This window comes from Sciurus carolinensis, chromosome 8, assembly GCF_902686445.1.
Source record: "Sciurus carolinensis chromosome 8, mSciCar1.2, whole genome shotgun sequence".
Taxonomy (NCBI): domain Eukaryota; kingdom Metazoa; phylum Chordata; class Mammalia; order Rodentia; family Sciuridae; genus Sciurus; species Sciurus carolinensis.
In genome coordinates this window covers 140,686,885-140,712,893 of record NC_062220.1, presented here as the reverse complement: position 1 = coordinate 140,712,893, position 26,009 = coordinate 140,686,885, and the positions used below count along the sequence as shown (strand labels likewise).

General features: G+C 57.1%; 1 protein-coding gene across 1 annotated transcript in view; it reads right to left on the bottom strand.

Moving 5' to 3' along the window:
* Positions 1–26,009, bottom strand: part of Tmem132c (transmembrane protein 132C) — a 263,247-nt gene that overhangs the window by 84,294 nt on the left and 152,944 nt on the right. Inside the window, 1 exon segment of the mRNA XM_047561338.1 lies at positions 6,981–7,121. Within this exon segment, the coding sequence (XP_047417294.1) occupies positions 6,981–7,121 (141 nt within the window).

The window sequence follows — 26,009 nt, the reverse complement described above, 5'->3', positions numbered from 1 at the left end:
CCTCGGCTGCTGTACAGGTGTGGCCACTGGCTTTTGGCTTTGTGCTCACTTCAATGGGTGTATGTGACAAGATTAGGAAGGGCACCGAGTTGGACTCGGGATATTCCCGGGACCCCTGGAAGCACCCACCAGAACCCCTCACCTCAGAACGATGGCAAAGTAAGATAGGATGTTGAAGAAAATAGGTCAAACAAAAGATAAAGGAGCCACAGAAGCCGCGGTCCGAGCCAGCCCACGTTCAGCAACTCTCGGACATTGGCTAACCTGCGGCCACCTGGACAAGCAAGCCCTTCCCGGCTCGGGCCCATGAGTGGGCCTTCAACAGGCACCTGATGCTGCACTGGATTTTCCTTTAATTTGTGCAACTGATAGGAATTCCCCCCGTTTATTCGTTGACATTAAAACTACGTTAAAGATAAAGCATTTTAATCATTTTCACATCTATTCTGTTGGGCACCGTCTCTCTTGGCCCTGCATCCTTGTCTTTGCTTGCCCGACCCAGGGACTGCTCAGTTCAGGTGGCTGTCAGGAAGATGAACTGAAATAAGGACCAGAGAGCATTTGCAAAACGCCAGACACGAGGAAACATACAGGGTGCTATTCTGAGGCTGTCAGGCTCTGAGATATGCAGAGTATTACCCTTATTTAAGTCTCTACTTTAAGGAGAGTCAGCTTGCTTCAGAAAAGAGATTTTAACAGTAACGTTTTAATAATAAAGCCAAGACGAAAGCTTTTAAAAGGCAAGAAGCCACCACTTTAAGTAAAGGTGTTCGGTATGTGAGAGTCCAAAGCAGCAGGTTCCGGGACGCACCAGGCAGGCTCAGCCTCAGGGCTTCAACAAGAGGTGGCCTGTTAACTTCAGAAGATGCTGCAGTTTAAAGAAACACCTCCTGTGGGCGTTTGCCCTGAAGGGATGGACGGAGTTGCAGAAGGGTCAGGGACGCTGGGTGCAGAAGCACTCTCCAGATAAAGGTGCAGCCTCGGAATGAATCAGGGGAGCAGGCAGTGCCTCCTCCTGCCTCTGCAAGGTCAGCTGCACAGGCCTCAGGAGTGTCTGCCCTCACTGAGCCCCAGCTGCTGAGACCAGCCGACACTTAGGTTTGAACAAAGACTTGGAAGGGCGAGGGAGGTGAAAGGGCACGGGGAGATGTTCTGTCAGGAAGGACACAGAAAGGACAAGAAATGTGCCCCCACACTCAAACGCACGCCCGCTGGTCGCCACCCGCTCTCCCTGTGGCCGGAGGCACTCCTTACGCACCACGCACTTGAGCCAAGGGGTGGTCTGGACAGATGTCACTGGCTCTGCTGGCCTCGCGCCCTGTAAACATGGAGACCGCTCTCGGAGGCTGCTAGCTGATTTTGCCTGATGGCCCAGGTGCTCAGACTACTGAAGGGCTGGTCCAGGGGACTGGAAGGTACAGGCGACACAGTTTGGTGGCCGTGTGGACTGGGTGCGAGCTGTCCCCCTGGATCTGAGGCTCATGGCAGGCGACTTTGGGACCAGAAGCCCACAGCCTCGGGGAGGGTCCAGGCTATGAGAGACGGTCAGTCCTGACCAGCTCCCTCTCCGAGTCATCCTCCCGAGGACACTTCAGCAGGGAGGAAGCAAAGGCCTCGCCTGTCTCTGCGACTCTCAGGGTCCAACAGAAGCAGCTCCAAGATGCGGAGTCATCTGCAAGTAACTGACTGTGGAAGATCCCTCCACCCCAGGAGAAGCTGGTAGGGAAGGAGAGAGGGAAATAACTAACAGCATCTGCAACTAGGGACAGAGCTGGGCTTTGTACACCACACCTGGCCTTCACTGGCAGAGCAGCCCCAGGCGACCAAGAACCCCTGGCTCCCTCAGCACCTGCAAGAGTGGGCAAAAGGGACCCCGGAGCCCTGGAGCCCACACGCACTTTGGCAGGTGGCAGAAGCACGCTCCTCAGTTAGCTGAGGTCATACCTGGCACCATGCTGGCCGCCATGTGGTGCCCAGTTGCACTGGGACAGCTTCAATTTCTCCTTCCTGAATTCCCTACCTGAGCTTGTTAGTACTGACCTGCAGGCACAGCGCGCTTGGTGGACATCGAGAGAAAGGGGAACTGCAGGTTTTCTCAGGGGTGGAAACAGTCCAGGAACTTTCCAGAGCAGGGGGCTCTCCTGAGCCCAGCAGACTTTAGTGCTGCTGAGAGGGAGGAACGTCGCACAGAGCAAGTCCTCACCCCTGCCCACTGCCTGTGGAGGGCACGTCCCACCTGCCGACTTTGGCCCACGGCAGTCACTGGACATGATGTGGCCGTCAGGAGGTGGCCAGCTGTCCTGGGAACATGGTAGGGGCAGCCCTGCCAGCCTGGGAGGCCCACAGCAGCAGCTGGGGTCCATCGGCAGCTCCCGAAGCAGGGGTGAGGCTTGCTGGGGCTGTGAGACTTCAGATCCTTGAGATTCCGGTAGTACCTTTTCTCCCTTTAACACAGCATTATGGTGGTGCCAGCTGACAGATGCAGCAGCTCCCTACGAACCCAGGAAAAACCAAGGGAGGCCAGGTATAGACAACAGGGAGGCACGGGCAGCAGGACTAACTGGAAACATTGTATCTAGAATGCTGTCGCTCAAACTCTGGTTTTGCTGCGGCTCATGAAACCCACAGATCCACCCAGCTGGGTGCAGGGACATCAGTTCACTTAGCCTCAAGCTTGGGAACTTTAGGAATCATCCACGTGGCAGCACCCCTCAACCACACAGCTCCAGCCCAGCCCCCGCGCCCATTCAAGGGCCCTGTTTGAAACTTGCAGACGAGAGCCACGCGGAGAGCCTGAAGCACGGAGAGCAAGCACACTTCACCACTGGCTGTCCGCTGGCTCAGAGCAGGGCTCCCACGTCTGCCCCCAACATCGGATGTGCGAAGCTCTGGGTCCCGGGGCCCAGGAGTTGCTATGGGGAGAGGCCGGGCACACTTTGAAGCTGGGCTCACCTATCCCAGCGCTCTTTTTAGTTAGGCGTGGAGCATAGTTTGGAAGCGGGTGGCAGAGCCTCGTCAAGTCTCCAGAGACACCTTTCAGGACCCGAAACAGGAGCTCCATGCCAACAGGATCTCAGGTAGTCGATCGAGCCAACCTCATCCTCGAAACCAGAGTCCCTGATGGCAGCTCTGCACCTGCTGGGCCAACCCGGCAGGTCCAGTGCCCACGACAGCATGGCACAGTGCAGATCTAGTGTCGTCCCCCCAGCTGCACAGACGTGCCCGGGCACCAGAAGGCGCAGCAACTGACCTGAGCCTGGAGCCCGAGGCGGCCCTGCCGGGCGCTGCAGGACTCGGGACTGACAGAGGCCACAGGTGCCACACTACAAGAGGAGCGTCACAGGCATGTGAGCCACAGCTGATCCTGGAAACTGTGCCCATGTCACCTTCCGAGGCAGAGGGACCTGAGCTTGAGGGTTTTGAAAAGGGGGATGATCCTGACCATCCAGCCTATGTGGCCACGGGGCACCAGCACATGAATGCAGGAGGCAGGAAGTCAGAGAAGTGGGGAGGGGGCGGGGGTAGAGACGCCACCTGAGAAGCACCTTGAACGGCTGAGGGTGGCTTGAGGGTGGGAAAGCAACCACTGCCGAGGGTCAGGGGCTCAGAAGACAAGAGGCCCATCCCCTGGGCCCCCCGAGGGAACGTAGCCCTGCTGACACCTGGACGGTCGCCCACAGATGCCCAATTTTCCTTCAGACCTCCAGCACCATAGGAGGATCCGTCTGTGCTGATTGGTGTCAGCAACGGGACATGAGGATGAAGACGTGGGCCACCCCACAGGCAGGCAGGGACCCGCTAGTGAAGCCACGTCCCCATTGTCCTGAAGCATCGTCCCTCCCGTGGTCTGCTTTGGAGTGGTATTTTCTGCAGTGCTGCCCGAGGGAGGACCCAGCGACGGAGAGGGTCTCTGTCCTGGGAGATAAGGCTCCTGGCTGCGTGCTTGCAAGTTAGAAAAAAATAACAGCCCCTCCCCTGCATCATTTCCAGGACATTATTACTATAAATGAAAGCGCATTTTTAAATCCAAAGTCATTTAAAGTTGATCTTGGAAAACCTCTTAAGGGTGAGGTGGTCCGAGTGGACTCCGTGCGGCGTGATTTCAGGCCAGTACCGGCTGTGGCTCGGGCTTCCGGTCCCGTGGCCTCGGGAGATCTCCTTTGGCTAAACTCTTCTTCCTCGTCATGAAGACGGGGTCACCAGTTGTGCATCTGAGGATGCTCGCCGATGTGAGGGTGCAGCAGCGCTTCAGTCCGCCGAGGGCAGATGGTCTGAGTGGGCGAGGCCGGTCCTCCCTTGACCACGCTCCTGCTAAGGCAAGGCTGTCTCTGGGCCGTCACTGGAGGGAAGCTGAGCACACAGGCGCCTCCAGCCTCCCCACGCCGGCTCGGCCCGCCCCATTCCAGCCCTTGAAGCGAGGGAGGCCACGCAGGCCTGGGGCGCTCGGCGAGGCAGGAGCATTCGGAAGCACAGGACCCGGGGAAAAGGTGTAGAGTCCACCCTCCTGGCCGGCACCCTGGCACCGGGGCCCAGGCCAGGGCTGCTGGGGACTCTGCAGAACTCACCTCCCGCTCGAGGACGCTCGTTCTACTTCTGACCTTCACAAAGTGACTCCTAACAAACACGTTCACCTTTATTGGCGTGATCAGTGCTGAGCTCGTGGGTTAATTACACTTTATGTGCAAATATCAGATTCAGGAGATCTGATTTTTGCCTTGATATCCTGCTTATACCAAGGGGCCCTGGCACACGTTTCTTTGGGCCGTACTTTCCAGTCCCACCCTCACACCCAGATGTACTGGAACCTTCCAGAGGCCCTGGTGGGGTGGACTGGTGTTGAACCCACGAACTGCGCAGGACCCAAGGTGGAAAGCCTGTGAGAAGGGGACGTGACTGACGGAGCAGAGCACGTATGAACCAAGGGCAGTGGGGCGTGGTGCGGCTCGGCCATGTTCCCCTAAGAAAAGGTGCCTAGCAAGGAAGGTTTCTCCCCTAATACCAATCACTCCAGGAAAATTCACTGAGGGTATCAGGAATCCTAAAAGTGAGTACAGGTTTTTGATACTAAGAAGCCAAATGTGTACACTCTGCGACAGGTTGACATTTGGAAACGTTACAGGCCAGGCTATGTGGGCAATGACTACACAGACTCCATTTTACTCCACGTCACGTAGGAAATGCTTCTCCCATGGGAACTCCGCCTCTGTACCCATCAACAGCTGCTTAGCGTGACTTGTTTGACAACACAAAATGATGAAGTGGCAATTCTCATAGAATGAAAAATTGTTCTCTTTTTGGTTCCCATTCTCCTAAGCCCTGTACTATGTCAACAGTGATGTCAACAGCGATTGTCTAGATGTTAGTGACCATTCTTTAGTTTGTACCTGAGTGAGGTCATTTTGACCCACGTCCCCCTCTGCTAGTGATTTTAGATCCCAGGATGTTAGTTTGTGATTTTGAATCATAGCAATAGACACTTATGATTGATGTACTGATTTATGGTATAAAAACCCCTGCAACCCTATGCTTGGGGCTGTTCTCCCAGTAACTGTTTTTGGGGCGTTGTGTGAGACAGTCAGCCGACCGGCTTAATAAAGACTCAGATTTGGACTTCTCAGTGGTGATCGGTCTGTTCTTAAGTTGTGCCCCACAACAACTCTATATGTAAGTATGTTGAAATATCACACAGAACTCCATTAATAAGTACAAGGAACACAAATTATGCAGAAATAAAAGAAGAAACATAAACCTTGGGAGACAGTAGCATTCCCAACGCAAATGATGTGAACTTGCGAATTTCAGCTACTGAGGGAAACTGAGTCAGCTTCAGTGCCCATGTTTTATTGAACTAATTACAACTTGAAAGTTTCAATGGAAACAGCAGGGATGCTAAACTTAGAGTTTTTCTAAATAATAAAGGAATGCCAAGTCATCCAAGCTTGCAAATTATTATTCTCTCATCACTAAGCAATTTTATTGAAGGTAACATACAGAATGCATAAGTTTTTTTTTTCCATTTAGAAAATACAAAATATCAATCTGATATTTTAAATATTTTAAATGAAATATTTGAATCCAGACTGAACGCTACCAGCCTCTTTCCACGGGAGGTAATCACTACAGAGATTTGATATTAATAGAAGGCCACCTCTTTAGATAGATCCGAGGCAATAAAAATAAATAAATACTCCCTCTATTACTGCCACAGGATGAAACGTAATATTCGTGATGAAAAGAAGAAAGGCCTCCTTCACCCTGTCTTTTTCCAACAGAAACGGACAACTTTTATGCTTCAGTGCTAGGCATTATCTATGAGAATGACCTGGAACACAACCTAAATGCTAAACAACACAGCTTGCTTATTTACAATATGTTCAATACCCAGGAGGGAATATTATGAAGCCATTAAAATTATTTTTAAGAAATAAAGTCAAGAAAAAATTTTTCTAATAGAAGAGAAAGTAAAAGCACCTGTAACATCTGTATGTATATAATGTTTCTAAATTTGTAACATAAACAAGTCACTGCACGTTTGCTCTCTGTGGAGCTTATATCTGTGAAAGACCCTGGAAGCAGTGCCCTCCCCCGGGGACAGTAGGGCACTGGGACCTGACTTCTCTTTTCCTCCTGTTTCCCTGATGTCATGAGAAGAGATGTGAGGCTTTTATTATCAGAAAATGACTGTTTTAGGCGTGAATCCAGTAGGGAATCTCACTGGGCACACTCCTCTCCCAGCTGCTTGCTTCAATTCCCGCTCGCTGAAGACGAGGCCTGACCCTCTGTGCAGGAACCGCACCTTGCCACAGGCCCTCTGATCTCCAGGGCCACCCAGCCCAGGCCTGTGAACTGGGGAGGCCGGACGGCTCAGGCACTCAGCGCAGCACAGTGCGCCCGCTGCCCCGGGTTCAAGGCTGCGTGTGCAGGTGGAGGCCAGGCCCGGAGCCTCCAGGAGGCTGGGCCGGGCAGCTCAGGGCGCTTACCTGTTGCGCGAGCCCAGGCGCTGGCAGGCCACGGTGGCGGTGGCGTGCTTCCCGCCGTTCCCCACCTCCTGCTTCACGTCCCACTGCCGGGGCTCGCTGGTCCAGGCGCTCAGGATGTTCACCCCCTTCTTCACCTTGGCCCTGCGGATGGAGACGGGAAAGAGCTGCAGCACTAGACGGGCCTTTCCAGAGGAGCCCACTCCCCAAAGCCGCCACACGGCTCCTTTTCCTCTTGGCCATGTTTTCAACAGTTGGTGATACAAAACGCCCCGGATGGTGGCCATGGGGACGAGGGACTGGGGTGGAGCGGGAGGCAGGAGACCTGCAGCAGACCAGGGAGCCAGGTGCCTCCTGTGCAGTTCTAGGTGGGGAGGGGGAGGCAGGAGACTGAGCAGACCAGGGAGCCAGGTGCCTCCTGTCCAGTTCTAGGTGGGGAGGGGGAGGGGGAGGGGGAGGGGAGGAGAGGAGACCTGCTGCAGACCAGGGAGCCAGGTGCCTCCTGTCCAGTTCTAGGTGGGGGAGGGGAGGGGAGGAGACCTGAGCAGACCAGGGAGCCAGGTGCCTCCTGTCCAGTTCTAGGTGGAGGACAGGGAGGGGGAGGGGAGGAGACCTGCTGCAGACCATGGAGCCAGGTGCCTCCTGTCCAGTTCTAGGTGGGGGAGGGGAGGGGAGGAGACCTGAGCAGACCAGGGAGCCAGGTGCCTCCTGTCCAGTTCCAGGTGGGGAGGGGCCCTGGCTCTTCCTTAGAAGGGCAGCCCCAGCCTCGGGAACCGGGTACCAGCTGGCTCTGAGGACGAGAATAAAGAGGGCCAGAGCCGCGGTCCACTTGTGGGGCCGCGGACAGACTGCCTCTCCCTGCAGGGTGTCTGCCTGAGCCCGGCACCTGACCTGGGCTCCAGGTCGAGTAGAGAGCTGGGGCACCTCACTGCAAGGACACGTGATCTGTGCACACTGAACACAACTCCTAGTTCTTTCCAGGCAGAACCTTCACCTTCCAGGAAAAAGGTAGGATTCTAGAGAATTCCACTACCCTAAAGCAAAATCCTGCAGCACTGTGGCTGGGGCCACGTGAAACAGGTGCCCCTGCGTGTCCCAGCCATGGGTCTGAGTCTCTAGTGGCTGTCTAGCCCCAACTCTTGTCCCAGCTGACAAACAAGGAAGTCTCCCACGGAATGAAGACCCAAACAGGCAAATGAGGGGTGCATGGGAAAGTGTGTCGGGAGAACAGGGCTTAGGAAATCGCTCACTTCATGGAAAGATGAGGGACTGCGGCACAAACCCCAAACCAGAGTGCCGCTAAAAAAGATGGCATGGACGGAAGGTGAGCCTCTGACCAAAGCAGCACAGCAGGCGAGGAGGGTTGGAGGGACCGCCCGCCGTGGAGGGAGCCTCGGAGGAGAGAGGCCGGGAGGTGGAAGACGGGAAAAGGGGGACCAGGAGAGCAGCTTCCAGGTTCCACACGGAACGACAGAGCAGAGAGGGCGCCACACGGAAGAGTCCAAGAACATTTCCCAACTGGAAGGCCAGCTGTTCTCAGAGAAGGCTCCATGGAGCGCAGGGAGAGCAGGTGCCCAGCAGGCCACTCTCTGGACAGGTCCCACGCTGGGCACAGAGGCAGACACTGCGTGCTCCAGAGAGAACAGCCACACAGGACCCAGTAAATGAGGGGAAATATCTCAAACACCCTCCGGGGAGGGTCTTTCCAACCTGGATTTCTGTATCCAGCCCATTCATGAGTTCATGTTTCTACAGCCTCGAGTTTCGGGAACTTTACCTCCTACACCTGTGCTCAGGAAAAATTCAGGGAAGTGCTCCATCGAACTGGAGGGTGAACCCAAGATGGTGAGATGACCCAGAATGCAGCAGGGGTGGAGAGGCCCCGGTAACTGGAGAGCACCAGGCGTGTAGAAGACTCCAGCAAACCTCCCAGGAAGCTGGGCTTTCCTAACCAATGCACTGTGTGAATGACTGTCTCACAAAGAGACTTAGATGACTATTGGAGATTCCCGCAATGAATAAGAGCTGAGCACACTGAGAATCAAGGAAAAGAATGAACCAAATCAGCCTGTGATTGTACAGATAAAAAATTATGCAAAAAAGGAAAAGTCATCACTATTTAATTCTTCCTTGGACTATGATTCACACACACGTCGACAGTATTGTCAACACTAAGTACTCATCTGAACCAAACGTGATGCTCACCCTGCAGGGAGGGAGCCGGAAGGGAGGGCACCCGGGGAGGGAGGAAGAGTGGGGCCTGGCTTGTCCCTCCACAGTGGGAAATCTGTAGACCTTGCCTAAAGCTCAAGGAGGAGGAATTGAGAAATATCAACAGCAGCACGTCACCAAGTGACACAGATGTCAACGCCGGACGAGGAGGGGATTCTGCAGGACAGAGGAACGGGGCAGCTGGAGACTCTCCTTTTTGAAATAGTTTTATCATTTGAGATCCACAAGGAGTTGCAATAAATAAATTAAAACCATAGAATTCCTCGTACACTTGACCGGGTTTGTCCCCACGTGGACACTGCACAGTAATGGTCACTGTCAAAGTCAGGAGCTGTACTGGTACAGTGCTGCCCACGCGGGAACGGACTGCAGGCTCCGCTCACAGACCTTCGCCCCTCGGTGAACTCAGGTGCCTGGAGTCAGGGAACCACAGCACAGCAAGACCCGGAGCTGTTCCCCCGACGGAGGGGTCCCGCCTGACCCCTCCACCCTGCCCCTGTCCCCTCCCTGATCCCACAGCATGGACTGTTCTCTTTGTTCTGTCATGTCAAGAATTCATGCACAACTGCTTGACGGAACACGGTGTGTCAGGTTGCGTCTTCTGAAAGGAGCTGCTTAATAGTGGCATGCACATTCTCACACTTACACACTGACACACACACTGATACACATTCACATATACACACACACACTCTCTCTCAGACACACACACTAACACACTCACATTCTCACACACTCACGCACACACACACACACACTGACACACACTTTGACACTCACGCACTCTCACACACTCACAGTCACACACACAGTCACATACACAGTCACACGCACACACTGACACACACCCCCCCCACACTGACACATACACTCTGACACACTCACATACTCTCACATACACACTCTCACACACTTACACACTGACACACACTGATACACACTCATATATACTCTCACACACACACTCTCTCACACACACACTAACACACATTCACATTCTCACACACACACTGACACACACACTGACACACTCACGTACTCTCACACAGTCACACACACTCACACACTCACATACACTCACACTCACACACACACATCCACACTGACACACACTCACAAACAGCCCCACACACACTGACACATACACTCTGACACACTCACATACTCTCACATACACACTGACACACTGACACACTGACACACACACTGATACACACTCACATATACTCACACACACACACTCACAGACACACACTAACACACACATTCTCACACACTCATGCACACACACACATGGACACACACTCTGACACACACTCTCACATACACACTCAGTCACACACACACTCACATACACTCACGCTCAGTCACACACACACTCACACTGACACTCACACACACACCCACACACTGACACATACACTCTGACACACTCACATACTCTCACATACACTCACACACACTCACACTCACACTCACATGTGTCATGCTCACACACAAACACACGTACACACTCTCACACAGACACATACACTCTCACATATATGCTCACACACACACTCATGCACACACATACACTCAACACACAAGCACTCACATATATACACACTCACATGCACTCACGCACACACACGGACACACACTTTCTCACACTCTCACACACACACACTCTCACACACTCACACTCTCACTCACACACACACACACTCTCACATACACACCCTCACACATACACACACACACACACACACACACACACACACTCATTGGAATTACACAGTCAGTCTTGAGGATGCCTGGCTTCTAGGCAAGAGGTGCAGATGGAGGGCCAGCGGCCCCTTGAGAGGCTGCTGACATGGACACAGGGAGAATCTCCAATGGTCATCTAAGTCTCTTTGTGAGACAGTCATTCACACAGCGCATTGGTTAGAAAGCCCAGCTTCCTGGGAGGTTTGGTTGGAGTCTTCTACAGCCTGGCTCTGCCGCAGGAGTTGCCGGGGACTTTCATCGTCTGTCCCTGTGCAGAGGGTGGCTGGGTTTCATGGGCCCTGATTTGTGGGCCTTCTGCTGTGGGTCACTGGGGAGATGATTCCAGCTCAGGGACTCAGCTGGAGGATACTGAGGCTGCCATCTTTCAGTCACCACCTCAGCACTGGCCCCAACGGCTCCCGGCATGGTGCTGGATGCCGGGGCACAGGGCTCAGGGTGGCCTTGCCGGGGGCTCCTGCAGCCCACCTGCGGACACCTGAGTGGCTCATGCCATCCGCACAGCACCTTGCAGGTGGCATTCTGTTCCTCTGTGGTTAACAGCCACTGCAAAATAATGCCCCGTGGCTCAGACATCACGCAGGGTGACCAAGCTGCTCAGAGCAGATTTTGAATGCAGGAGGCCTGTTACCACAGCGAGTGGCCTTGTGGTGAAGCGCTCTCTGGGGGGACTCAGGAGTGCTGGGAGTGAGCATCTCTGTGGGGTGCAGGCCTCCCCAGGACCCCTTGGTCACTGGCCCCTGCTCAGGACCTGAATCTGAACCTCAAAGCTCATTAAAGAGGAAGTGACCGGGTCAGCTCTCGGGAGCCGAGTTCTACCTCACTGTCCATGTCTTGGAGTCCTAACCCCCCAGCACTTTGCAGGTGGCCTCAGGTGGAGGCAGGCACTTTGTGGAGGCCGTCAAATCCAAAGACAGCCATGGGGTGTGGCTGATAAAGGGCTGCTGTGCTCATGCAGGAGGGACTGGAGACAGACTCTGCCTGCAGAGTGACACAGGGCCTGAGGGGGGCCCTCCCCAGCCAGGAAGGAAGGCCAGGAGCCTCCCTCTCGGCCCTGGGAAACACCTGCCAACTCCTAGGCCTCACTCCCCCACCTCCCTGAGAACCGGGAGAGCATCCATTTCCCTGGTTGAAGTGGCCCGTCTGTGATCCCGTTGCAGCAACCCCAGAAAACCCAGACCGTTGCAGCATCAACTGAACGAGGTGGGGAAGGTGGAGCCCACCCCTCTGGCCCCTGGGAGCAGCTGCCCAGAAGCACCGCCACTAGAAGGTGGAACACGCAGGTTATGGTCCCCTCTGTTCATCCGTCTATCCAGTGCTCTCCAGCAGCGTGGCCCCGGGCACCGCAACAGGAACACCTCCTGCTCGGTGTTCACAACGGCTTCTGCAGCTAAGAAACGAGGGGAAGGGTCTTTGCTGTGGCGCATCATAGCGGAAGGTGTGACTCCTGTGCTTGACCACTGCTGCAGGGGACCCAGGAGTTCACGTCCACATCCACCTGCCATCCTGACTGCGGAGGTACCCGGAGGGGCTGCGTTTCCAGCATCTCCAGGCACAGGAGAGGGTCAGGTACACACATTAACTGAACTGCATAAATGTCATTGCCGCTTCCGTGAGCTTGGAGGTCTCCCGGTGCCCAGGCATCATGGGCTCAAGCTGAGTTGTGGAGGTCTGACCTTCACAGTGCACTGGGGTCCCCCAAGCTGAGCGCTCGGGGCCCACCCCCAAATTGCTAGCATGTCCACACTCTGTGATATCATCTACTTAATATTTTTTTCTTTAAATTAGCTACCCCTCTGTTTACCGCAGAAAAGTTATTTAAAAAAAGAATGATATATGCAATCGTGAAAAATAAACGTTTTTCCTAGATGCACACTGAAATAATTATATAATAGTGCAAACGAGAACAATTGTTCACGAATCTCATGAAGCAGCAACTCTTGCTACAGGCACACATAGTGCACTCTGGCAGGCACTGTGGGCATATGACCTAAACAGGCAGTTTCCTTTCATCAGGTCAGCTTGGTACAGACCACCTTCCAAAACATAGGCGGGTGGAGTCACCAGCAGGGCCCTGGGTAGTGGAAACATTAAGAAGGCCGTTTTCAGTGGCGTGAGCTGCTTTCCATCTTCCTGCCTCCCACCAGGAGCCCCAGGAACACAGTCACCCTATTCCACCACAGCTTCTGGGTTGGGGCCAGCTGGGAGGCCAGCAGGCAGTGTCCTTTTCCACACTGTGACACCTACGCACCCCTCGGAGTGTTCCTACATTACCTAGCAGGGCATTTTCTGCCCCTGCCAATGGAAATGGAGAACCCAGGAAGTGAGGAGGCAGGGACTGGTTCCAAGGCCATAATGATCTAGAAGAAGTCGTGAGCACCCACGTGCCTGCACCTGCGCACCGTGTGCCCGGCTCTTCCCCGTCGTGAGCACCCACGTGCCTGCACCTGCGCACCGTGTGCCCGGCTCTTCCCCGTCGTGAGCACCCACGTGCCTGCACCTGCGCGCCGTGTGCCCGGCTCTTCCCCGTCGTGAGCACCCACGTGCCTGCACCTGCGCGCCGTGTGCCCGGCTCTTCCCCGTCGTGAGCACCCACGTGCCTGCACCTGCGCGCCGTGTGCCCGGCTCTTCCCCGTCGTGAGCACCCACGTGCCTGCACCTGCGCGCCGTGTGCCCGGCTCTTCCCCGTGCACAAACAGCGGCAGGCAAGGTCTCCCACCCAGCACCTGTCCACCTTCTGCATAGTTGCCCAGCACCGGTTGACTCTTTCCTGGAACTCATCAGACCTCTGCGAGAAGGCGGGAGCCGAGCAGCCGCTGGTGTCCAGAGCACAGCTCTCCCCCAGCTCTGGTACTTCTCCTCCTCCCTCCAGTCCCCAGCGATGGGCCACCCCCCCACCACAAACTCCAGCACACGGCGGGATGCTCGTTCCTAAGGCAAACGCTACCACAGGCTGACTCCTCCGCCCCCAGGCCCACCTCCCACCCTACCGTTCTCTTCTTTCTTTAAGATGTAGGCCGATGGCACGGCCCAGTGCTATCCTGGATGTGAGGATTTCGGGATATTTGCAAACTAGTTGCCAAACCCAAGTATAAATCACAAACACTCCCCATTGAATAATCAGTATAGAGACACCCACGACCCATCACTTGCTAGTCATTTTATCACAATTTACTATCGCACGGGTCCTGGAGGTTCTGAAGTCTGTGTGTCTGTGAGGAGGGGTGGCACACAACGGAGGGTTAAGGGACACGTCCTCCCTGCCCTGTGCTCAGCGACACCTGACTACGACCTTGACTGATTTCGGCTTTGGTGGGAGTATTTACACCCCTGCAATTGGCAGGTGCTGTAAATTGAGGCCTATTCCCCAGAAAGCCGCTGCTCGGCACAGGACTGTCAGGGTGGCTGGATCAGGGCTGGGGGCTGGTTTGCAGAGTGTTCCCAACCCCAGGCACGGTGATTACTGCTCTGCTCCGTCAATCTCCAGGGTCCTGATGCACAGTTTAATCGTGCGGCTGGGGACTCTCACTTGCATGCTCCCTGATCTGGCTCCCCCCGGAAGTTCCTGCCCTTCCTCCTCGCCTGTCTCGTGCCCTTGGAGACTGACCCACTCTGAGGTCCCCTCCCTTCCAGGTCCAGTGGATTCTGCCCAAATACCAGACTGAGGGGCAGGAGTGCTGAGTTCAGGGGGTCAGCCTGCAGCACCATGTTCCCACAGATATCCCTGCTGGAGCCCAGCCAGGGTGAAGAGAGCTGCCCAGGGCACAGGGAGACGGGCGGTGTGTGCCTGTCGGAAGAGCGCCTGGGTCCCACTCGGAGTAACTGCCAGAAGATGTTCAGTTCCAGAAGGGGTCAAGATGCCAAGCGAATCATAGAGTTCCAGCGGTTTAATGCACCCTAGCCTGAGCCAGGAGACGTGTCCACTGGCCCTGAATACAGAGCTCTTTGTGGGTGTGTGACGGAGGGCTCCTCACCCCCCCCGCTTTACCCCCTGCCCACACACCACTCAGAGCTGTGCTCCGAGGCAGCAGTTCCCACACGGGGGATCTACCCTTCAGGGGACGCTTGGCGATGTCCTGCGTAGGAGCGGCAGTGACTGGCATTTAGCAGGCAGAGCCTGGGATGTTGCTAAGCATCCTGTCACGGACGGGAAAGCCCCTTCCAGACACAATAATCATCTGGCCCCAAATGTCAGTGGTAGTGAGGCTGAGAAATCTTGCTTGAAGGCAGAGCAAGCAGAGTCCAGCCCAGTGGGCTTGGTGAGCAGAGGAAGCTGCCATCTAACTACCAGGATGAACACACACCCGACGATGCCGCAGCTGCCGGAGGTCGGGCCGCGCCCCACGTGCGTGGACGGAGGAGCCCCGGGGCCCCTGGTCTGTTTCAGTGCATCCTGGCGGACGCTATTTAATTATGGGAGAAGGAGCCGTCGGCAGAGCAGCCCCTGCTGTGGTCTGGGGGTTTCATCACCGACCATGAGTGAGGACACAGGGTCCCAGAGGCGACCACCTCCCCTGGGGGTTGGGCTCTGAACACTGACCAGCGGAAAACAACACCCAACCTGCTGTTGCTCTGACCCTGGGTTCTGGTGGCAGCCAGGGAGTGGCCAGGGCCCGGCTCTGCTGTGACGTGGGCTTGCCCCGTGGAGACCCAACCCGCCCCATTGCATCTCACGCCTGCCGGGCTCTCGGCTAAGTGTGGTTGTTGTTTTAAATCTTCTAACAATTCATTGAGTAGATCCCATTACTAAGTTACTATTTTAAACATTTTAAAAAGAGAAAAGACCCGGAATGGCCAAGAAACACTCAAGATCACACAAGGACGAGGCGGCCGTGCACAGGGACCCACCCCGTCTGACTCCAGCCCCGTAACTACCCGTCCTCGGTTCAGTGGTAGGGGGCCGCTGGCCCATGAGCAAGGTGGACGGGCCAGTGTAGTTCCAGATGCCGGCTTCGGCCCCGATGGCCGGAGAGTCATCCCGGGCACTCGCCTCCCCCAGCACACGGGCACAGGCTCCCCTCCCCCACACTGGCTCCGGGCAGTGGGACTGCTCCGGGGCCCAGAGCAGGGCATTAATAATGAACTCCAGAAAGGGCTTCAGAGCCCATCCATCAACTTCACGGCGGCTCCTTAAGTACCCTGAACAGGTGCCCTGGCTCCCGCGCAGGCCTGCAGCCCGGCCACAGAGGGACTCCTGCAGCAGGAGGACGGCGCTGGGCAGCTGGAGCATTAATATTTGACGAGGATGACCTACTAACTCACCCCTGAAGGGCCCGCGTCTCCGCAGCCCTGCTTCCCCGGCCAGCGAGGCAGAGTGGAGCGTGCTAACTCCTACGGACAGGTGACGGCCGCCGGCTCTGGGGGTCAGCACCGCGTCCCCGCCGCCTTCCCAGCCCGTGCCCGGGGCTCACCTTCCTCTGGTCCTGGTGGCGCCGATGGGCCGAGGACCGCTCAGCGAGCCGCGTTCCCTCTTCTGCTCAAGCTTGGGCTCTCCTTTCTCAGCTGCTGCAGGGTAACCAGGGGGCAGGTGCCGCTCTCTGGCCTTCCAGAAGCCAGCAGCAAGCCAGGCATTTCAGGGACTCCCTGCCAGGGTGCAGGTCCCACCGGCTGGCCCACACTGCCCCTCCCACTGTCCCTCGGACCTCGTTTGCAGCTCCCATCATGACAATCTGGCTGGGCAAGGGTGCGGCCTCTGAGCTCTGTTCTGACGGTTCCCTTCTCCTGAATGCCCTTCCCTCACGTATCCGCCTGCCCAGGTTGGCCTGGTGTCTCAGTCCCCGCTGCCCCAGTCTGCCTCGGGGTGGGCACGTAGAGCAGGATCCGCTTCAGGGGCTCGGGCCCTGGCCTCACTGTCTCCACAGGTTTTATCCAACAGTCCACGCACAGTTGATCGGCGTTTGCTGACCCGTCTCCCCCGGGGAGGAGCATCAGAGCCCCGACGTTTGTGCCCTGCCAAGTCCCGGGGTGAAACCTCACCAGCAAGGCCACGTGCTCGGAGGCGCCCTCGGGAGGGGATGAGGTCCTGGGGTGGAGCCTCATGCAGGGCGCTAGTTCCCCTGTGAGAGACCCCAGGAAGCTCTCGTCCCTCCCTGACGGGAGGACAGAGTGGGAAGCCACCTCTGTGACCAGGAAGCAGCCCTCTGCAGACCTTTGGCTCCAGCCTCCAGGCCACCGCGCTGTTAGGCGGACGAGGACGAGGCTGTCGCCTCTGCGCCCTGCAGCACTCTGGGGACTTGGACAGTGTCTGGCTCCTGGGCCGACCTCCACAGACACTTCTGCGCCCAGCCCCTGCCCTCTGGCCGGCCCAGGGCCTCTTTTCAGAAGTGCAGAGGTAAGACCTGAGCGGCCTGGCAGCTCCCCGGCATCTGCTTCCTGCTCTCGGGGTCGGCTGAGGAGGTGGGGGTTGGGGGAGGCTGGGCTCTGGAGGGTGAGCTCCTCCAACAGCCGTGTTCAGGCGGCTCTCCTGCCATGTGGACGCACGCAGGCCTTCTGCCTCTTGGAACGGGGAGCGAGCTTTGCAGGCAGCTCCTCAACCCGGTGCAGAAGTGTTTTCTGGGCAAATCCTGGAGCCAGTTTTGATGATCACTGGGGTGGTATCCCAGGAAGTCCTGGTTTGGATGAGAAGATCTGGTCCCTGTGTTGGTGGGGAACAGTTAAATAAAGGAGGGAAGGCAGAGGGGTCCCCATGTGGAAGTCCCCAGGACACTCGGGCCAGTAGTACAAGGTGGTGCCCGCTTAGCCCCTGTGCAGAAATACTAGGCAGCGACACGGAGCGCGTAGAACACGTACCTTATAAAATAATGAAACTCTGCCCCCGCTACCAAGCACCTCCCAGGGTCCCCAGACCTGCATGTAGCCCTCACCAACACTTCAGGGGAGGTGCCACTAATCCCACAGGATGTGTGGGGACATGGGACAGGAGGACAGGCCACCTCCCGTGTTCTCGCATGGCGCGTGAGCATCTAAGCTGGAACGTGCGCAGGCCGTCTTCCACACGCATGGTTCCTTCAAAGGGGCGAGGGAAGCAATTCAAATCCAAACCTGAGATAAGGGAAACGATGCTTTTAACATTTCAAAAAATTCACAAAAGGTCTCTTCACGCTTTTTGCATAATTAAAGTGTAACCATCGGCCCTTTTAAACTCCAGAGCCGACAGGAGGCAGGCTTTCTGCAAGGGTGGCTGGCAGACCTGCCCTGTCCTCGGTGTCCCCCCACGACTGCAGCCCTCCCTCCCCAGGCCCCTGGCCCAGCCTCCGAGGCTCTGGCAGCACCCCGAGCCCCCACTGTTCTGTCCAAGCTGCCATCCTGAGACTCGGAATTGACGGCAAACGGCTCTGGACAACACAGGAGACTCCGGGAATACATCCTAGGTGCTTCCTTTCCACCTCATTAACCGCCCGCACATTAGTTCATTTTCTGCACAAATAAATCACTGGCCCAGAAAATATAAGCTTTATCCGCCAAGGGCCAGGGTGGGCAGGGCCAGGCTGCAGCTTTCCCTGTGCATCTGTGTGAGCCCCCTGAGATGCCCTTCTCATAAAAGGGACAAGGCCGGAGCATACCTGGGCTCTCCCCAAGGTGAGGACTGTCACCTGAATGTCAATGTCCCCGGCAGGAAACTTCCATGTGCCATAGTCCAAGGTCTCTGGCCAACCGGTTGTTCTGGCCTCAGGCCAAGCTCACGTGGTAACTGACGGGGTCTGCTTGGCATAGATGACCCGATCCCTAGGAGCCCAGCCCACCCCACCCTGCAAAACCCTCAGTGCCACAAAACCGCCTTCGCCAGAGGAAAGAGGCCTGGCTGGGTGGGGCCCGAGATCTCCTGACGGCTCCGAGGGCCTCTGAATGGCCTTCTCCCGAACCTCACTGCAAACCGCTCCGTCACACAGAGGAGTTGGGAGAAGTGTCAGTCAGTAGCGCAGACATCCACGTGGCTCGGCCAGGGCCCCGCGTGGGGCTTCCTGCTCTGGCCATGTCCAGCCTTCTATCTAGCTATCCAGCGGCCATCTCGTCCAGATCCATTTCACCTGCGAGGGATCAGGTCCTCCCCGTGGCAACAAGTGAGTGCTTGCTGAGTGAGTGACGGAGGCAGGGGACCCGGTGCTCCTGATGGCCTTACAGTGACGGCACAGAGAGCGCTCAGCATTCGGCTTCTGCTACTGTCACTTCTCAAGGGTCACCAGGCACTTCCTTGCAAACGATGCCAACATGACCATTTGCTCCTCTGGGGGGTCACGATGTGCCAGGGCTCAAGTCAGACCTGGGGACGCCCTGAGCACTGAGCAGATGGCGTGGTGCCCCCCCCCCTCCGTCCAGATGTAAGAACATCAAAATAAAACAGGAAACCAAGTGAGCGCAGGGCAGTTGGGAGTCTGGCCCGGGTGATTTGTCCCTGGATTCAGTGTCCTTCTCTGAGAGCGGAGACCACAGCTCTGGAGGAGGAGGGCGGGCGTGTGAGGCTGGCACGCTGAGCAGGCCCCTCTGAGCGCAGCTTCCGGGTAGCAGACGCACATCCCACGCCCGCGTCCCTTCCCTGAGAACAGCCCAACGGCAAGTCTTTGGCAACTTCTCCAGGGCCGGACGGGCTCCTCCTCCTGCCTCAGTGGATCCAATGCTGCTGTCCTCTCAGGCAGGGCTGCTGGGCAGGCCTGTGGCAGGTCAGGCTACGGGGCTTGGCGGGTGCTGAACCTGGCGACTCGGGAAGCTCGTCACGGACAGAAGCTGACCGAGCTCCCGGTGCTGAGCCTCCTTCCTGCGTGGCCCGCGGTCATCAAAGAGGAGTGCGCTGCAGCGGAGGGAGGCCAGACATCCTGGAGGTGTCCGTTCAGTGGCCTGGTGGTCCCTCCAGCACTCCGTGGTGAGGAGGACCCTCCCCAGGGCCCACAGCTCATTTCCACACCTGTCATCTCTTCTGATGGCTTCTCCCTTCCTCTCCAGGAGCGAAATTTCCATTCTAATTGGAGATGTCATGCTGGCTCCTGTAAGAGGGGGGCACCTCCATCCCACCCAACTGGCTGCATGTTAACTAGGTAAACGTGTCCGAGGTGTCCCAGGCCCACAGCCGAGATCCCCTCCAGGGGCCAGAGGCGGCTCGGCAGAGGCTTCTACTGGGTCTCTTCTGCTGTCTGACCCATGTATAGGCTAACGGGATGAGATGCCCGGCTTGCCCTGTGGGGACGCAGGAGGGGGATGCTGTGGTGTCCCTCCTGGTGGTCTGTCTCCTGAGCCTCCCTTCCCTGTGCTTGGGAGCAGGGAGCAGAGGTAACTGTGCTGTCTCCCTGGCCCCTCTCCCCTTCAGTACTTTGCACATGATGGTCCCTCTGCCCAGAGTCGTCTGTCCCCTGATCCCGTGACTCCCTTCCCTCTTCCTGTGGGTCTCTCTGTAAGTGCCACCTCCCTGAAGCCCTCCCTGATAACACTGCTCCCCCCCCCCAGGGTCTCCTCCCGGCACCTCCCTCTCCCTGCACACCACACATCAATCTGTCCTGTGTGTCTCCCTGTCGGGTCAGCGCCACATGGACAGAGGCGTGGCCATGTCCCAGGCCCTGTGCAAGGTCTCAGCAGGTGTTCCATGGACCTGTTTGTCACAGGATCTAGACTAAGAGCAAAGACATCCCCAATTCTTGGCTTTTCACATTTCAAACATGGAGGTAAGAAAAATAAAAAGTCGCACCTACCCACCCTCCTGGTGGTGAATGACAGACTCTCAGTTGGTGGGTGTGGATGGTGCCGACCTGCAGAGGAAACTCTCGACGGCTTTTCCGTTGCTTCTGCAACCTGCTCTGCCTGCTTCAATAACTGCACAGAGCTTACTCTGCCCATCTTGCACTATGCTGGTGCCACTGCATATTAAAGCCTCCTAAAGTAAGACTTAAAATGTGTTTGTGGCCTTATGTTATGTCATTCCTATTGGGAGACACCCAGCTCTCATTGACGGGTTAGGAAAATTCCGGAAGGTGCCCTGGGTGGAATATTAAGTGACAGTGAAGAAGCTGAGAGAACTGGATGCACAGAGACAGAAAGGGCTCTGGGAGCTGTCAGCAGAAAAGGGAGCAAGACAGAACAGGCAGGGTGCGAGCGCTTGCACCAGGTGGAAAGGAACATGTCGTCCCATCTGCTCGTGTTTGTAGAGAGAAAGATCAGAAGGCAGCACGGAAGCCGCCACCAGAGTCTCTCCAGTGGGCGGCTGCGAGGACCAGGCTGGGCCGAGGACAGAGGCACTGGAGGACTCCTTGTCTGTCACATTCTCCTTGAGGGACCAATGACGATGACTAACAAGGATGCAGTGAATGGGGTCGGAGGCTCCCGGGGCCTTCAGGGAGACTCCAGGGACCCTGGGCCGCACCGGGGTCTGCGCAGCAGCCGGGTACGTGTGGTCCTGGCGGAAAACAAAGTACACGGGCGTGACCCAGAGCCGAAGGAGCCGGCTCCCTGGGAGATGGTCACCCGGCCGTGGACGGCCGTGCCTGGCAAACAAGCAGGCCCAGGCCAGGCAGGGGCCACGGGATTCAGGCCGGGCCTGGGGCACAGCTGTCAGCTCGCCCTGTGAGGCGCTGGCGCTGAGGGCAGCCTCTGGCGGTGGAGCCCGGGGAAGGACACCAGGCCTGGTGCCTCCTGGCGGCAGTTCTCCAGGTGACTCCTGGGGCCCCACCCTGGCTGGGGAGTGCACCCTGCCAGGCTCCGTGGGCGGAGACCTGCGCGTTTCTTGACCTCTGCCTTTCGGGTTCCTCCCCAAACGGTGTCATCCTCCCCCGTCCTTGTGACACACCGCGGCCACGATGGACTCAGGGATGCCTCCCAACTCACGGTGGGTGTGGGAAGCGTGGGGTCTGCAGGCTCCTCCCTCAGGCCACGTCGGCTGGCTTCTCACTCCCCACCCAACACCGGCTGCCGAGTTTAACAAGTGTGCGGCTTCAGAAGGGGCGGAACAGCGTCTGCGGAATGAATGAAGCACCACGTTCGCGCAGAGGCTGCTGCCAGGCTCCCCCGGCAGCCAGGCTGACTCCTGGCTCTTCCTCTCCTGGTCCACCCGTGTGCAGAAGCCCTGCGTCAAGTGCCAAGGCCAGGCCTGCTTGCATGCTGCCCTCAGGGGGCACGCGGCCACTTTCGGCTTGAGGAGGAGAGCGTCTCTAGCAGGACCCAGAGAGCAGCAAGGGTCAGCCAGGCGAAGTGGGCCAAGGAACTATTGGAATGCAGAGTGGACACAGATGGGTCAGCGGGGGCACGGCATCAAGTCGCAGGCCTTCTGCAGTTGGGGAAGGAACTAGCCGTGAGCCCAGATCCCTGACCACATGCTCCAGGGCCAGTTGCCAGGCGAGGGATGCCCGCGGGCCTGGGGTGCCCGTGCAAGATGCTCCCTCTCAGCATTTGAGTGCTTGCCAGGCTGCTCCGGTCCTGCCGGGGGAAGACCTCTGGGGACAGGGGGATGAGCTGGGCTTATTCCCAGTCTGGCGATCGGCGGGAACGGTGGTTTACCAGGTTCACGTCCATCCGATGGAAGCTGGAGAGAAGCCAGTGCTTGGTATGAACTTCCAACCGACTCAGACCATGCAGAAAATGTGCGAGGAGTCTCCTGGACAGCAGGCAACCAGAATCACAAGGCACAGGGGGTGAAGTGGAAGTGAGAAGCCTGCCAGGAAAGAGCGGGGACCACACCGGCCCCGGAGGAAGACGCAGCGTCAGAAAGCAGCAAGCCGCGAGTTTGTTTCTATTTTTAAAAAGGCAACAGAAAGCCCTCCCTCTTGGCAAAGCAGGGCACTAGGCTGGCAGGGCCAGGGTGCAAGCCGCCTGTCCTGCTCACTGCTTGGTCAGGCTGCCAAGGTTTAGGGTGGTTGCTCTCAGCATCTCATCGACGAGGAAGAATCGCAGATCTCAAAGACACGGGAGACGCAACAGAGACGCGGCTACGGTGGAAACGCCCCGGGCTGCTCCCGCCCTCGGCCCTAGACTAGCACAGACCCACTTTCCAGGTCGTCTGTTCTGGCAGGTGGCCAGTCTGGGCGCACCGGTCAGCAGCACACTGACCACTCCCAGGACCCTGGCAGCGTACACTCAGCATCGCGCTTATTCCCTCTTTGGTTCCCCAGTCTGCGAAGACAGAGGCCTGGGGATGAGGAGACCACAGGGGGACAGGAGAAAGCCGCTTGGTGTCAGCGTCCAGTTCACTCTGAAAACCGAGGATGCGATGTTCCTCTTAATGGACACTGTGTCCGTGGTTGGAGGCAACCAGCCTGCCTGCAGCGCCTCAGGGAAGCGTGATGACCAGCTGTCCCACATCCACTCCCAGCAGACCTTAACCTCTGCTGGGGTTTCCACGGCACTGATGACCAGTCCAGCTGTTCCTGACCCTGGCTCTGGTGACGCTGGTGTGCGCGTCACTGATAGAGTTGGCTCTTGGGACGTGCGTGCTCCTCTGCGTGTGTGAGACGCTGGCCAGCGGCTCTCCAAGCTCCCAAGCACCTGGAAAGCATTTCAGAAGGCGAGCAGGCCCCTGTGGGGCGCAGAGAGGGCGGTGTTTGACTGAGAAGATATCCGCGCAGGAGAGTCTTGGCATAAACATCAGTTTTCAAAACAAACAAGGCAAAGAAATGTTCCCGAGTCCAGCATCAGGCTGGGAGCCGCTTATCCACCCCAGGGCCACCTGAAGACAGCGGAGCTGCCAAGCCGACGGCAGGACGGAGCAGCCCTCCAGAGCACCATCTGCCCCCCACATCCAGCCCAGACCCTCCAGGAAAGGGAGGGGCATGGGGACTTCTATGGTGAGGATCCCGCAGGAAGAAGGGCAGCTGCTGCTACAGAGGGCACCCCGGGGCTAGGAGAGCTCCAGAAACAGAGGGGAGACAGGTTGTCAGCGAACCCCATGATCAGAGGCTCTGGGAACCCAAAGTCAGGGCTGCTCTCTGCAGATGCCAGCAATGACCATGAGGTTCTCTCCAGGGGCCCAGGGAGCAGGACCCCTGCCGTCCCTACCCTCTCCCTGGCATTGGCTATTAACAGGAGAAACAGTTATGATTGTCCATGAGGAGCGTCACCATGTCAGGTGACATCCCTCGGAGGACTCACCCACAGACCCAGCAGCACCGTGCAGGTCAGCCTGGGCTATCCGGGCTACTGACCCCCACATGGGCACTAGTCAGTGAGTATGTGCACAGCAGGGGGTGGACGCTGCTACTGAACCCCCAGAGCTGTGTGACTGGACAAAATGACCCTCACGTTCCCACCACCATGTCATCTCCTGTCACCCGTGCAGGACCACGGGACCGTGTGACCATCTGCAGAGGCGCTCAGAGGCTGCTGTGAGTCCCTTTCCCCTTCCTAACGTGCTTCCGGGCAGCTTGCTCACTTGTCCACACGCCCGTCAGCAGCAGGGCCCTCTGCCCCTTTCTGTGCATATAACGCACTCCGTCACTTGATGCCCTGGGACCACCGGCTGAGTGGCAGCCCGAGAAGCAGCCCCTCCAGCACCCGAGGGAGCTCCCCGTCGCAGCAGGAGATTCTTCAAACACTTCGCACCAACCCTGCTGGAGCCTCTTCTCCGGGACCGTCCAAGGAAACGAGGCACGCAGACGCTCGGGGGAACACTGTCCTCTGGATTCTCATCTCGAAGTCTCAGCCGCCGGGGTGCTTTGGTCTTATAAAGAGAAAGAGCCTGTAAAAACACTCATGCACAACTTCCGGGCTTTGGCTTCTCTCCCTCAACCCTAAAATCTCATTATCACATTCCTCTCCACCGTGGTCTGACATTTCTCAAGTGCAATTAGGTCTCAGGTGAGGTACGTAGTAATGGAATTGGAAATAAACCAGGAGCAGGGTCGCCACAGGCGCAGGGCACCTTTGCAGCCAGGCAGGATTCCCTCCTCGTCTCGGCTGATTTCCTCTGTGGGGCTTCAATTCCAGGACCCGTGGGTGGTGACAAATGGGGACACTGCCACTCTCAAGCTGGGAGATGGGGGGGGGGTTTCCATTAGTTGCAGCTGAGGTCTATTGGGACCTTCCTGTGACAGCCCACCACACAGAGAGTCACTATGAAGGCTGCTCTGGTGGCAGAGCCTGTGGCCAGCGGAAAGGCATCATTAGAATTGGCTGCATCTTCTTCTCCTGTTCGACTTGGGGTCTGGGGTGAGGACAGGAGCCCCCAGGCTGCAGGGATGGAGAGGAAGAGGGCAGGCATCGCCAGCAGGCACGGGGGAGGCATTTCCAGAGGGAGGGATGGGAACCAGCCAGGCTGAGGCAGGGGTGCTGGTTTCCATTGCTCACAGTCCCAGGGATGGGCTTCAGGCAGGTTGAACAGGACACTGGCCGCAGGTAACGTGGCCTCCGTTTTGCTGGATAACTAGCATTCCGCCCACCATGCTACAGGGGGGTGTTGAATCTCTCCCGTATCCGTACATCACAGGCCTGGCCCCAGAAGGGGCTGTCGGGAGGTGCTAAGGACCACATAGGAGGTGGTGACTTATACAGGCACTCAGGTCCCTGGACACTGTCCCCAAAAGGAATTGTGGGATCCCAGTCCATCCTCTCTCTCTTTGCTTTCTGGTCATGGGGCAAGCAGCCATTGTCCACCACATGTTCCTGCCATGACCTCTCGAGGCCCAAATTGCAGGGTCATTCAATCACAAAAGGGAGCCACAGAACCTTCCTCTTTAAAGCTGGTGGTCTCAGGTATTCCATTATAGCAACTCACAGCTGACCAACACCACATCTTCCCCAAACAACTCCTCCAGGGCAGCGCTCCTATCTCTGAGCCTACGGAGGAGCAAGCCTGGAGGTCTGGAGTGGCCTCACAGCCACGGCAAGTCCACACCTTCACACCGCCTGTCTATAACTCTGCAAGAAAGCCCCAACATGACTGGATGCAGGACTCGGCACAGTCTCTTCTGGGAAGGAGACAAGAACTTCTCTGGTGGAGGGTTTGCTCTTTGTAAAGGAGAACGAAAAGCTGAACTGAAGGAGACCCAAGCATCTGGCAGATGCTGAGGCTGCCTGGGGCCCAGGACCCCCGCTTCTGTGCCTGGAGGACTGTCCTGGGCTGGT